This window comes from Rasamsonia byssochlamydoides (assembly GCF_041956645.1).
Source record: "Rasamsonia byssochlamydoides strain NRRL 3658 unplaced genomic scaffold VTN77scaffold_51, whole genome shotgun sequence".
NCBI lineage: Eukaryota > Fungi > Ascomycota > Eurotiomycetes > Eurotiales > Trichocomaceae > Rasamsonia > Rasamsonia byssochlamydoides.
Window position 1 is genome coordinate 162,375 of NW_027192434.1, and position 13,312 is coordinate 175,686.

Genomic DNA, 13,312 nt, shown 5'->3' on the forward strand with positions numbered 1-13,312 from the left:
GGGTCCCATGTCGCGTTTCATGACAGTTCCTTCGACTGGTTGTTCGTGGCTTGCTTCAAACTGTCAACCTGGGATGCCCCTGACTCTTAGTATGTACTCCGTACTCCACAAAAGTTCCAGACTTAATACACTATTTAATAACACTTGTATTTAATGACATGACATGGCGTGATGTGATCATTTGTCCTGATGTAGTGGCGTCTGCACAGATGTACTCCGTAAGTCGTTGTCCTTTAAAGATTGCAGTGTCGGCCTTTTCTGTTTGTTGCGAACTTGCGCGGCCGTCCCACCTCGATGTATGTACGAGTCGTACGACTGCAGATTCAGCTGAACAACCCGGGCATCACTTCTCTTCTGACCGTGATGGAATCAGTTGAAACTCGACTCTCGCTGGCTGGAAATATTTTCCTGCAGACCTTCAGAGTTTCAGCTGTCCGCTTACAGCATAGATTCGCAAGAAACTGACGAGGAATGTATGCACTGTAGAAAGAAGCCTTATGCATGAGCCAGGGCCGCTCCCTTACAGTTCAGTGGCGCAAATAAGTAAATCCTGAAGAGGAGAATCTCTATCTTGCTTCCTGATTGCCTACGCCTGTCAAGTCCTCTCCTTTTCTTTAATTTTTAATCCTTAATCTGTGCTGTTTTCTTTCTCTTTTCTTTTCTTTTTTTTTTCTTTCTTTCCGCCCTTCCTTGAGTGACTGTCGTTCCCCTTCAGGTCTTGGTCTTCATTCACATTCAAAGAGATCGTCAACATCACTGCACTCACCTGAGGTATATAGAAGAGGCCTAGGCACCGAAGGAATGCCGATGGGACAATGCTTACACAAGTTGACAAGCATGTGGTTCCACTTGCAGTACGTCACAGACGCCTCTTCTACACGCACACCTTCCAAAAAGCGAGATTTTGAAAACATGCATCGTTCACGGAAGTCGAGTGAGATGGAGATAGAGAAGATGCCTTCCAACCACCTCAAAGTCACAGGTCCAGTCCTGGCACATTCAGAATCGAAAATGTCGCAGGAATCCTACAGTCTTGTGGCTCCGCGCACTGGAGTTCCAGTCAGCAGAGAGTATGAGAAGATGATCTCTGGATCGCCGTAAGTGGATTTTCCTTTCGTCTGGACATTGCTGAATAGAGACAAAAAAAACGAAGCATGACAACGTTTCGAAAGCAAAAAGCTGACAATGTCTTCTTTCCACACCCAGGTTTCGCATTCTCCAATGTCCCGAATTACAGGCAAAGAAGCTCCAGGCTCGCCGATTCTGTGCCAAGTACAACGTTGACGATCTTGTTATGAATGATGCCTCCATGCCGCTAGACAAGCTCTTCCAAGCTCTTCGGAAGGAGCGAGAAAGGTTGCTGCGAACCATCATCGGCAAGGTCGGCGAAAGTCCTGTCATCGAGCCTCCGTTCCACTTCCAGTATGGCTTCAATATCATGATTGGAGATAGGTTCTATGCGAACGTAAAGTCAGTTCCCCTCTCATTTTATTTTTGTTGCCTACCAATATATTCATCCACCCATCCGACCTCTTGGTGGCAGCAAATAAAAAATACAGACAGAGAGAATGCAATATTGGAGCATGCAAAGTTGACATAATTTCTGCTTATCACAGTCTCCGCATTTCTGATAGCGGAATGGTGACCATCGGAGACCGCGTCATGATCGGTCCCAATGTGACAATCGTGACCGAGGGCCACGACAAAGATGTCCAGTCCCGCCGCGATGGCACTGTCTACGCCAAACCAGTTTCCATCGGCGACGACTGCTGGATCGGAGTCGGGACCACCATCCTCCCGGGGGTATCGATCGGGAAGGGAACCACCATCGGAGCCGGATCCGTCGTGACCAGAGACATTCCTCCGTTCAGCGTTGCCTGGGGTGTTCCGGCTCGTGTTGTCGACCGAGTCAAGGACCCGGACGCGGAGTGAGTACGATAAACGTCCTAATGTCACGTCCAGAGGGGACTCGAATTGTCCAGAAACTCGATTTCTATCTTCTTTCTTCTTTCATTTTCCCCCCTGACAATGAAAAAAAAAAAAGAAAAAGCAAGCATGGGTAACGAACGGGAATCGGCGTTGGATCGTGACGATTATTATCAACAGTGGGTTGGGAACGAACTAGAACATTGTTTTGCCTATCATCACTACTACCTACATCTATGTCATCTTGCATACGAACATGGATTGGAATTGAAGCAAATTTCCTTTCCATTGCTCGGCTTTGTTGTTATTTTTTTCCCGCAACATAGATAATGCCTGCTCAGTTCCATAACTCATTCAGAGACATAGATTCAACTTAATGACGGTCGCATTGCTAGCAAACAGTTAGCAATATCAATAATGTCCTCTTTCTTCTGTATTATTAATACCCAGAGATGTCTAGTAGGTAGGTAGGTAGGTACTTACCTGGGTAAGAAGGAGGGATGGATTTGTTTATCATCCAGATTAGGAAAGCGCATACACACGGAGTAAGGTTAATGGAAGCTCCCGCAATGATGTCATCATTGCAAGGGAGCTTTCGCAACATCAAGTATATTGATCTCGTTAAACTGTTGCAAGCACTCGCAAAGAGGGACGTGCTTCGTTCGGCAATGCCCAATCCATTGGATTCTAAACACTTCCTGGCTGGCATGGGCATGCAGGGTATCTGGGGTACGTGCTACAGAAGAAGTACCGCACATTATGTATGAAGTTTATTGAGTTGTTGCGAGCTGATTTATTGAACCTTCGACTGCCAGGACGTATTTAAAATACCCCTGCAGCGCTGCCTCGTGTTCTGCTACTCGTCTTGCGCTCCTGGCCTGTCAGACTCAAATCGAATCGATCGGTTGATTCATGCGCCAGTCTATCACTCGACCATGGATGTCAGTACAGTACTTCTTCGTTCTTGACGAGCGTTCTCAAGCAAGCTTTTCTAACTTTTGTTGGCATTCATGTGCCAGGTCTTCTACGCTTACACATACGGAACCGGTTCCTGGCTCACGATACAAGGATTAGCCCTGATCACCGCACCCAAGCTGATCGTGACGATGTTGCGGGATGAGGCTCGACCGCCTTCTGGTATGCAGTTCAGATTGCAGTCATTATTCTGATTCCGACCAGTATTCCTGTTTGCCCAAGGAAATATATCTGCAAGAGACTAACAATCTGGTCGATTCGACTCGATTCCACAGATATTGAACTCTACTTTTCCCGCTGCTTCGGATTCGGTCTCTTGACCATCGCGGTGTTGACAGTGCTGTTAACTGGCTCAATCCCGCTCACCTCCACCGTCGCCGAGCCCGTCTCGCCAGAGGAAACGGATCCCAAAGCCCCGTATGCGGTCCCCATGGTTCTGGTCACATCTGTCTTCCACGCGACGTGCGCCTCCTACGACTACGCATGGTACACTGTCAACGGGCAGACGGCGCTCGCCATCGGGATGCTAGGGTCGGGAGCGATCGCATCTGTTGGTCTCTGGTGCCTGCTTTTCGGGAGCAGTGGTGGGCGAATCAGCAAGATGACGGGGGCGGACAAGAGAACGTGGGGGTTTCCTTTCAAAAATGCCGAGGCGGATGGGAGATCTCCTGAGAAGAAGGGTCTATAGATGCTTGTGGAGTTGAGAACTGAGCATGTGTACGTAGTACACCATTCTATTCAGATGGGAACAGTCAAGATCAGGAAGGAGTATAGACTTGGCGGGAGTTGGAGAATCCTCAGTTAGTATTATTAGTGTATCAACTTCGTTATACTCCGTACTGTACCAGTATTTTTTTTAACTGGATCTTCAGATTCCACGGTACGAAACGTTTATTTGTCGAGCAAAGTACATAATACTACAACTCTCTTTCTTCTTTGTGTTTATGTCGGTTTGTTTAGCTTCTGCATTTGTTAATGCCAATGAAGCATTCGGATTCCTAGTTGGAGGACGCAGCGGAAAACTTAGTTAAGTCGGCTTCCGCCCGCCGAGACGACACTCCTCCCCGAAATCCAGTGCCGCTTCAACGCGTCCTGCCCCGAAATCAGCGTTCCTGATATCGGATATCATCCAACCCCCGCCAGGACAGAGCGCGTCTGCGCACTGGGCGCGTTTTTGCCCTGATTTCCGCATAGACGGCCAGGATGGACGGTTCCGATCTCCAGCACATTCCCGTGAACCTGCCTCTCGGTTCTCAGCTCCCCGGCGGCTTCGACCCGAATGACTCCCAGCCGTTCCAGTCCTTTGGCTCGGCCATTGGGGACATGGAACATGGCCTCTCGACATCCAACGCCTATGTCCGCCCGCCTCGACCCGGAAATCAGCCGAATGGATTGATGCACCAATCGACGGGGGTTGTTTCGCGAAACAGCAATAATGGCCGGTTTGCGGTCCCTCCGCCGCGGCCGGGCCAGGACCTGACGCCGGCGAACTCGCAGGTCAGCCAGAGTCAGCCAGGGACACAGAGTCTGGCGCCGGCGTCGCACAGCTTCACCGCGCGGAACGAGGAGCTGGAGCTGGTCTCATCGCTGGACCAGTCACTGCAGCAGCCCACGAACCAGCTTCAGAACTTCGCTGCCCCGGAGTCGACAGCTGACAAGCAAGAGGGTCATTTCAGCGGAATGAAACTGATCCCAAATCCGCCTGATCTACAAGCGTGGAGAGAGCGGCTCTTTAATGTCGACGAGCCGATCACTTTGACAGAAGAACAGTACGGCCGTCTTTGACCAGTCTCCAGAGGGGCTCCTGAGCTTTGCTGACACTTTGGCTTTGGATAGGTTCCAAACCTACTTTCCTCATGTCGACAACGTGTATTCGCATCGCTCGACTCAAAGGTACAAGCGCAAGCCGTTCATCTCGCATTACTGGGACTGTCGTCTCAAAGGGCGGCCTCCTGGCACTCCGAAATCCGATGATCCCAATAAGAAGAAGCGCAAGCGGACGGCCCGACAGCGGGATCTCTGCGACGTCAAAATCAAGATTACAGAGTGGTTTCCTGGAGTTGTACCGACTGATTCCGAGCTTGGAACAGCAATGGAGTCGCTGTCAGCAGATGCCGCTGCTGCAAATCCGTTCTTCACCAACGGAGGTTCTTCCAGAGAGAGCCAGCCTTTCGGCGTGCTCGCTCCCGGTCCGGCTCTGCCAGAAGGACATCCCGCGAGGGGTCAGAAATACTATACTATACAGCGTGTCAACGGCAATGGCGGCAATGGCAAATCGGACGGCGTCAGTGGTGGTCACAGGCATACATTGGAAGACAGCGATCGCGTGAAGAGGAACAGTGTCCAGCGATGGCTGATGAAGCAGGAAAAGGAGAAGAAAAAGGCAGTGGTAAGTTCTGTTGATCGTTTTGATTGTTACGATAAGAAACTCCCCCTTTCCCCTCCCCAGCTGCACATCGCAGCTGCAGAGTGCCGCAACTTTAATCTTCGGGATCGCCACCTTCCAGAAAACGCGATTCTTGAGTTCCTGGAGGTGAATGCCCTTTCTGCAAGAGGACAATTGGCACTCGCCCGGGGTTGAAAGGTTCCCCGGGTGGACAGACGTCCTGTCCTAGAAAAGCAGCGAGGGATTTAGACGCATACGTCACAACCATCATCGACGCTGTGTGATCGCGATGGCTGCCCGCATCGCAATACACACTTCCCTACTTATTTTCTATTGACATGTGCCCCAAACTGGTCTTGGATACTCTGAATCCTCTTCGCAGAGGAAATTTCGTCTGCGCTCATTTCTACTACTATTACAAAATACCAATCGTCGGACGAGGCCACGAAACCAATACGTAACCATGACTGACCAAAAACAAAAGCAGGCGCAAGAGAAGACGTATCACAAGAAAGCGACCGGACAAGCCGTAGCGACAGTAAAGAAGCATTCGAAGGAGTGCGATCTGAAACTATATGCGAGTTGTTTCTGGTGTGTTCAACGAACCTCATTTCCAGGCGTCTATATCCACTAACCACGCTCATCTGGATCTGAATAGTCCCTTTGTGCAGCGCGTCTGGATCGCGCTCGAAGTCAAAGGCATTCCATATCAATATATTGAAGTGGACCCTTACAAGAAACCGGAGTCATTGCTGGAAGTCAATCCGCGAGGACTCGTCCCGGCCCTGCGGCACGGCAATTGGGGATGTTACGAGAGCAGCGTGCTTCTCGAATACGTAAGCATCCTTGCCCATTCCAACAAAGTCAATTGCATTGGTTTGTCTTCTAACAATCCATTTTCAATCTAGTTGGAAGATCTCCATGAAGGGACTCCGCTCCTTCCACCTGGAGACCCTAAACTTCGCGCCCATTGTCGACTGTGGGCTGACCATGTCTGTCCACACAATCCCAATCCCAGCTGAAACAGTAACTGACTGACGAGAATAGATCAACCGCCACATCATCCCCTGCTTTTATCGCGTCCTGCAGGAACAGGATCCGCAAAAGCAAGCGGCTCATACCGAAGAGCTGAAGAATGAGATCTCGAAACTGGTCAATGCGTCGCATGTCCATGGCCCCTTCTTTCTGGGACCAAGCATTTCCTATGTCGACATTCATATTGCGCCCTGGATCCTCCGACTCAGTCGGGTTCTGAAACCATATCGTGGTTGGCCCGATCCCGAGATGGGCAGTCGATGGGCCGCTTGGGTCAATGCCATCGAATCGAACGAGCATGTCATGGCCACGACCAGTAGCGATGAGCTCTACCTGGACAGCTATGAAAGATATGCTGGTGAGTTACCGTGCACCTATGCTCTTGAGAGGTGTCTGTCTCGCAGCACTGACTCCGCTTTTCTTCTTGTCGCAGAGAATCGGCCCAATACTTCGCAGCTTGCGAACGCAATCAACTCCGGGCGGGGCCTTCCATAGTCCCGTCATTTCTTTGGTTTTGTTTCCATTGGACCTGCTATTCAACAGGTCCAACTTCGGTTGTAATTGCACCGCTGGGAATGTTCTTGCTTCATATCGGACCCGTGTTAATAGGAAATGGTGGGTCTTTGGTTTGAGACCGGTTGGGCGTCGGGTTCGAGGAATCATGTACAGTACACTACCAGTACCTTGATATGTTCGCTCAAGCACCTCTTCCTCTGGGGCTGAATCCAAATCCACCCCGTCCACTACCGTCAGGCCCTCGCGGGCTTCGCGTAGGCTGACGTGGAGCTTGCTGCTCGCTGTCCGATCGCTCCGTGGACTGCTGCTGCGACCGCTCCCGTCTCTGTAGATATGACGAGTTTGGCCTGGGTGAATAACCGGGGTCATAGAGCTGTCTCGACTTGCCCGAGGATCCTGGAGAATCCCGCTTCTCGCGGCTGTCCTTGTCTCTCCCTCCGCCGCGATTCCTCCCTCTGCCGCGGCCGTCACCGCTGTTGTTATGCTGTCTGGATGGTGGCGGCGTGGTGCTTCCGGGGGACGACGCTCCGGATCCAGGATTCGAAGAGCTGCCGAACAATCTCTCGCGCACCTCTTCGTATTTGCGCTGCTTCTCTTCCCGGTCCCTTAGTGCTTTCGCCTGGCGCTCTTCGGCGGTCAACTCGGGAGGTTTGTTGTTCGCCTCGTCGTCGGAGTCCGACAGGTCCTTCCCATCTGCACTCAGACCCAGGCGGGAGAGGCCTGCCGTGGCGGATTCGACTCCTGATGAGCCTGCTTGCCGTGACGCGATCTGCGGCCTGCGACTGAGGACGGTGACGGCGGGTTTGAAGTCTTGCTTGAGCGGAACGGACGATTTGGCTTCGAGAAAGTGGAATGTCTGGGCGGATTCACTAGGTTGCCATGTTAGACCTTTTAATTCGTTTTTCTTTAAAAAAAATTCCGGGAATACATCAAACGTACGCTTCTGCCCACAGTTGCCTGTTGAATTCCGCTTGTGCAGCTCTCCGCTGAGCCTTGGTGACTTTCGACGAGACTTTCTTCTCTACCGGAGGCTGTTCCGGCGCGTCGGCTTGCTTCTGCAGATTTTCGCGAGTCATTGATTAGCCATGGGGATTTCTTTCAGATGGAGCATATTTCCCGCGACCATTGACTGTGACATCAGGTGGTTCCCGGTACTCGCAAACAACCTACATCAGCCAGTTTCTCCCAATCGTCCTCCCACGCGTCTGGAATTTTCCCCGTGGAATTGCTGCTCATGTTTGGTCACTGGGCAGTTGGTAGAGCTAGTGATGCAGAACGAAGGCGATTCAGCTTGCGCGCTTTTCGAGATTTTTTCTTAGAGAAAGCAGGCTGGCAACCCGGTCTATTCGATAGGAAATTGTTGTAGAGAGCGGAAAGTCGAATTCCGACATGCGGAGCGACAGTCTCCTTGCTTTTTGGTTGGGTATGGCCGCAGGAGTAGGTAGGTTGCGGATGGGGGAAAAAACGGTGGTTCAGAAGAAAGATGGGGCTTCAGCCTCGAAGCCACAGGAGTAAGTCTAGGTGTGCGAGCGGCACCGCGGGGGCGATCCAAGACGGATCGCCGAGATTAGTGTTTTAGGGATCCTCCAGCCTTCCCCTCAACCCTGTCTCTTGCGCCATTATCGTCTTCTGAATAGATATCTAATCTCCTGCACGAGTGGAAAGTTATTCAGGCCATTTGAAGCAGTTAATACAGGCCTTTCAATCACTCAGTCGCGGTGCTGACAAGTCGACCGGTCCAATGGTGCGGGGCTCCGTCTGTTCTAGATCGGCTTGATAATCGTGTTCATCGTCGTCACCAGGTCGTTTGATATTGCAGCGTTTTTAATCCTTCTACAAATCATTGATCTAGTATCTCTGTCTTTTTTCTAGTTAGCAGTTTGTTGAGATATTCTGTGTCAACATGTCTACGGGTACGTCCATATCTCGATTTCCTTTCGCTGCTTTCCACTCTCTTTTGTATTTGATGTCCTTCCACCCGATACAACCTCCACAGCTTTCATCTCCTAGCTCCCTATCAAGAATAACAGTGTCTAAATCTTGCAGATATCGACGGAGATTCCGAAATGCTTTCCTCCTCCGGGTCTGCCTCTCCCTCCGGCGCCCGAACGCCCACCGAAACTCGCGCACATTTTACGGGCTCCGAGCTGTCCCCGCCTGGCTCTCAGACAACATTGCAGCATGGAGGTACGGGAGCAGCAGGATTCGAGAAGATAGGGGAGAGCCAGACCCCTACAGACGGCAAGGCGCAAACCACAGAACAGAAGGAACAGCCCGGTGCATCGTGGATGAACCAGCGTGCGCAGGAAGAGTACCAGCGAGCCTTGGAGTCTGTAGTGGACAAGGATTTCAGCCTCCGTAAGTTCTGTCCTGCAGCAGGGTTAGAATCGGTAGAGACTGACGCTGCGTACAGAGGAATTCGGAGACCCGTTCGATGAGAGAGATATGACTGAACAGGCCTTCTAGATGGCTTGCTAGCATTGCTTATTGAATTTGGATGGAAGAACATATCGAACGATGTCCTGGTATGCCTTTGATTCAGCTGTCCTTTTCTCTTCCCGTTTCACTGGTACTTTCCGGATGAGAAACAGCTCACAAGGTTTTTTATGGCAGAGACAATCGTACTTCTTAAATGAACGAAGCGAGCTGGATAAATTTTCCCGCTTTGCATATTTTCAGAAAGAAAACTCCCGAAATGACGACGAGAGAACCAGTGGGAATGGCAGAATGCAACCATCTCGTTTTCATGGGTACCGCCATCTGTCTCGCTCGTCTCGACGCTATCTTCTCCTTACAGGAAACCTACCACGACATTTCGGAGGGAAATTTCGAGCTGGCAGGTTCTCCTCATTATGAAAGTGATGGAACTGGCTATGATCTCTATCCCGCTGTCTTCGATACAGTATACGTGGTAGCCTGGGAAAGGGATCGAGATATAAGATCTCCATACCAGGACCGAAAAAAATAGACAGGCTCCATGAATCCAATCCATCTGCCCCGAACGGAGTAGATCGCTAATAAATAATTTCCGGGTCCCTATTATTCCTTTCTCCTAACACAGGTCATCTGCGGTAGGCAAGATCTACGTAAACGACATCTTATCGAAAATGAAGAATGGGTTTGTCAATGAATATTACACACGACAAGTCTGATAGCAAGAATTAATGCCTTCAACCTGCGCAGTTGGTGCGATGTTCGTCATGGCGGCACTCGGGGGGATCGGATCTGACAGTCAGTACGAAGTAGTGATGGCGTTGGCACAGCAACGGGAGCCGTAACAAGAACAGCGTCAACAACACCAACCAACCGATTTCTTTACCGCCGCCAACCACGCGACTTGCTATCGAAGCGTGAGCATGCATATCTATATTATTCTCTGCCATTGATCCTTGCAACAATATCAGATTCGTCAAGAATAAATATAGTGATTATTATCTTATCTTTCTCTCTCAATCACGCTTTAGATTGACATTGTTCGCGTGGGGGGAGAGCATTCCAGGGGCTCCGAGGAGACAAAATCAGCTGCTACTTACAGTACTCCATGCACGATTCCTCGTCTATTGGTCTGTCATTTGAATTCACCAAGGCACGCGCGTTTAGAGCTATCTGTGGACGAGTCAACGATACATATCAGCATATCAACATTCCAGACCTGCGACAAGACACGCGTGTGACCCCCAATCATGGAGAAGGCTACGGCTACGGCTGCTCCAGCTGGGACGTGCCCGGCGTTCCTGCCAGCAGGGTTAGTACATACCTACATGCACACCTGCTCTCTGGGTCTTTGCGCGCGTTTTTGACAGTTGTGTCGTTTTGGATTTTTCCCCTTGAGATCGCAGATCTGGCGCATCGTTGCTAATGAAACCCGGCAATGCAGTATCACCCAAATCAAAGATCAGATCAGTTTCACACCCCCCGCGACTAGGAAGGCACCTCCCCGGCCTTGGGAGCGAATACCGTCAACCCCGTTCTTGGCGCGTCACAAGTCGCGTAAGATTTGGAAGCGATTTCGGACAAGCATGCAGGCACTTCGTGGGCAGATTGGAAGAGGGAGTATCGAAGAAAAGGAACTGGTCAAGGAAATAAACACGTCGGCAAATGCGGACTTTCTCCGCGGAGTGAAACGACTATGTCTGGGGATTAAGGGTCCCGATTCGCAGCTCGGGCGGGGTCGTTCCTTCCTGGAGACTAAGTGGGAACTGGAGACTGGTAAAAGAAAACGTGAGTTGCTGCTTCTACTGGATGTGTGGGATTACTAGATGGTATCTGATAGGTCGCTAACGGTGAGGGTAGGAAAACTTGCGGCCATCGCGGCAGATGAGGATTCTAGCGCGATGTGGGAGTCTGAACAGGAGCAATTGCCTGGAACAGGCCATGAGAGTGAGCTATCTTGCGGCGGAGAAGAGTCTCAAGAACTGGCAAATACCGAGGAAGACCAGCACGTCATGACACCGGAGGCTAAAACTAAGGCAACTACGGATGATGTTAACAACTCAGCAGAAGCTGGGCGTGACTCTAACAGTCCTAGCTCTTGTGACCTTGTCGACCCCGCTGTAGAAGTCGACAGCGATGAAGCAGCAGATATTCAGACTCAGGACTTGATCGCGACAAAGGAATCTGAGCCAACTTTGGTTCGATCAGCTTTGAGAATGAACTCTCTCGATGGAGAAGAGGCTGCATTCCTCAGCGAGTTTCTGTCGCGGGCACAGGCCAAACGAGCAGCTAAACTTGCTCAGGATGAAGAAAGGGTGATGAAGGGAGAACTGGTACCCAACTCGCCTCTGGTTCGATCACGCCGGGCTCTGGAGGAACTGGACAAGAATTCTCCATCTCCCCAGAAGCCACACTCATCGTCTCCGTCCAAGGCAGAAAAGTCATCAGATTCACCAATCGAGCCGATGAAGGATGAGACGGACGAGGAGACTGGTAATCAGGCATCACCAGCTGCCTGCCGCCGAAGCAACAGAATACGATTGCCCAGCCTTCAGCAGCGTGCCCCGCGCCCGGCTGTTCCGAATCAAATTCCTCTCAGACGCGCAAAGGGGACGGAGTTTGTATTCCTGCAGCGGACTGAGGCGCAGGAGCTGGCCCTCACGACACGTCGGAACACGCGCCACAACAAGGGAGACGCGCAGCTGCCCAAGTATGCCCTGCAGGCAATGGCCAAGCGGCAGCAGGAAGAAGACACTGCGTCATCTCATCTCGATAATAGCGACGCTTCGACTCGCCGGTCAGAACGTAAACGGGCGGGTGCGAAGCAGGTGTCTTGGAAAGAGGAACAGCTCGTCGAATATGCTGAAAACAGCAGCAGTAAAGACCCCGTTAGTGGTGGTTCCGACAAGAAGAAGACGGCGTCTGCCCGACGCAATGGCAAAAGCACCAAGGAGACAAGCCCCGGTGCGCTTCCCGCAACGCCCCCGCGACGAGTGCGGCGCCTAGCGCTGCCGGCGGCTACGAATACGACTACCACGTCAACTTCAGGCACCAACACCAACAGCGCAACAACATCGTCGAGTACGAAGCCTATTGCTGTAGGCACGCCGATTCCGAAACGGAAGAAACTGACGCCCAAATCACCAAGCGCTGGTTTACTGAAACGCCCCGCAAAAGGCGCCATGAGCAAGACTGTGAATAGCAGCAGCAGCAGCACTACCACCACCAGCAGCAAGACGAGCAATATCCCTACCAGTAACGGCAAGAGTCGGACTTTACTCAAGGCCGGGCCCGCAGGTGCGACGCCTATGCCGAAGCGTGTCCGGGCGAAAAATGTGGCATGAAAAATGAATGGCGGTGGAGGAAAGGCTCGAGCCTGTTTTTTCTTTTTCTTTTTCTTTTTCCGTTTTTACGATGAGATAGTGTTATTGTTCGATACCCCGTGTTTGTTGTCGTTTTCTCGTTATTGTCGTGGTTGTTTTGTTTTGTTGTCTTTAGTACTTTTTTTTTTCCATCCAGATGAGAAATTCAATCAATGACTGCAATTAATTTTTTTTTCATTTTTTCCCACTTCAGCAGAGTAGAAAACTTCGAAGTATTCCTTTGTTCCTTTAATATTGTAAAAAGAAAAAAAATAAAGAACAAGAACAATAAGCTTAGGTGGATGTAATCCTTAAGCCAAAATAATAAATAAATAATGCTCAGCACCCTGATCTCTTTTTTTTTTAAGGCAGTTTTTGTTTGAACCCTCCATCTAATATGATTGTACTCGAATAATACATTACCAAAAGAGTGGGAATATCAGTTATATGTCAACTGTATGAAGTTGGAAGAGGTGTCAGCGATTGACTGACTGTACATATGTATTTTATGGGTGTATAGTATATATAATCTATAGTATGCTAATGCACTCCGATAATGATATAACAATACAGGTTAGAAGAAGTCGATCTCCCCTATCATGTACTTACTTCGATGCATTGTACTGTACAGTACAGTACATATGCATCATGCATCCATCACTTGCATGCATGCGTGAAT

At 50.4% G+C, this 13,312-nt stretch overlaps 6 protein-coding genes across 6 annotated transcripts; 5 read left to right on the forward strand and 1 right to left on the reverse strand.

Annotated features, from left to right (window-relative positions):
* Window positions 1–837: 837 nt before the first annotated feature.
* On the forward strand, window positions 838–1,932 carry VTN77DRAFT_6734 (uncharacterized protein; the record flags this gene model as incomplete). The annotated part of the gene is made up of 3 exons (XM_069423045.1): window positions 838–1,097; window positions 1,207–1,470; window positions 1,617–1,932. 3 exons carry the CDS (start codon window positions 838–840, stop codon window positions 1,930–1,932), a joined length of 840 nt encoding a protein of 279 aa, XP_069276023.1.
* Window positions 1,933–2,861: 929 nt separating this feature from the next.
* Window positions 2,862–3,589, forward strand: VTN77DRAFT_6735 (uncharacterized protein; the record flags this gene model as incomplete). Its single annotated transcript, XM_069423046.1, has 3 exons — window positions 2,862–2,867; window positions 2,946–3,063; window positions 3,177–3,589. 3 exons carry the CDS (start codon window positions 2,862–2,864, stop codon window positions 3,587–3,589), a joined length of 537 nt encoding a protein of 178 aa, XP_069276024.1.
* A 515-nt stretch (window positions 3,590–4,104) lies between these two features.
* VTN77DRAFT_6736 (uncharacterized protein) lies at window positions 4,105–6,817 on the forward strand (the record flags this gene model as incomplete). The annotated part of the gene is made up of 6 exons (XM_069423047.1): window positions 4,105–4,670; window positions 4,738–5,290; window positions 5,772–5,878; window positions 5,946–6,123; window positions 6,196–6,279; window positions 6,335–6,817. 6 exons carry the CDS (start codon window positions 4,105–4,107, stop codon window positions 6,815–6,817), a joined length of 1,971 nt encoding a protein of 656 aa, XP_069276025.1.
* A 202-nt stretch (window positions 6,818–7,019) lies between these two features.
* Window positions 7,020–8,074, reverse strand: VTN77DRAFT_6737 (uncharacterized protein; the record flags this gene model as incomplete). The annotated part of the gene is made up of 3 exons (XM_069423048.1): window positions 7,020–7,707; window positions 7,778–7,893; window positions 8,009–8,074. The coding sequence occupies 3 exons, from the start codon at window positions 8,072–8,074 to the stop codon at window positions 7,020–7,022; spliced, it is 870 nt and encodes a 289-aa protein (XP_069276026.1).
* A 667-nt stretch (window positions 8,075–8,741) lies between these two features.
* Window positions 8,742–9,304, forward strand: VTN77DRAFT_6738 (uncharacterized protein; the record flags this gene model as incomplete). Its single annotated transcript, XM_069423049.1, has 3 exons — window positions 8,742–8,751; window positions 8,885–9,196; window positions 9,252–9,304. The coding sequence occupies 3 exons, from the start codon at window positions 8,742–8,744 to the stop codon at window positions 9,302–9,304; spliced, it is 375 nt and encodes a 124-aa protein (XP_069276027.1).
* Window positions 9,305–10,521: 1,217 nt separating this feature from the next.
* Window positions 10,522–12,615, forward strand: VTN77DRAFT_6739 (uncharacterized protein; the record flags this gene model as incomplete). The annotated part of the gene is made up of 3 exons (XM_069423050.1): window positions 10,522–10,583; window positions 10,716–11,059; window positions 11,132–12,615. The coding sequence occupies 3 exons, from the start codon at window positions 10,522–10,524 to the stop codon at window positions 12,613–12,615; spliced, it is 1,890 nt and encodes a 629-aa protein (XP_069276028.1).
* Window positions 12,616–13,312: the final 697 nt, after the last annotated feature.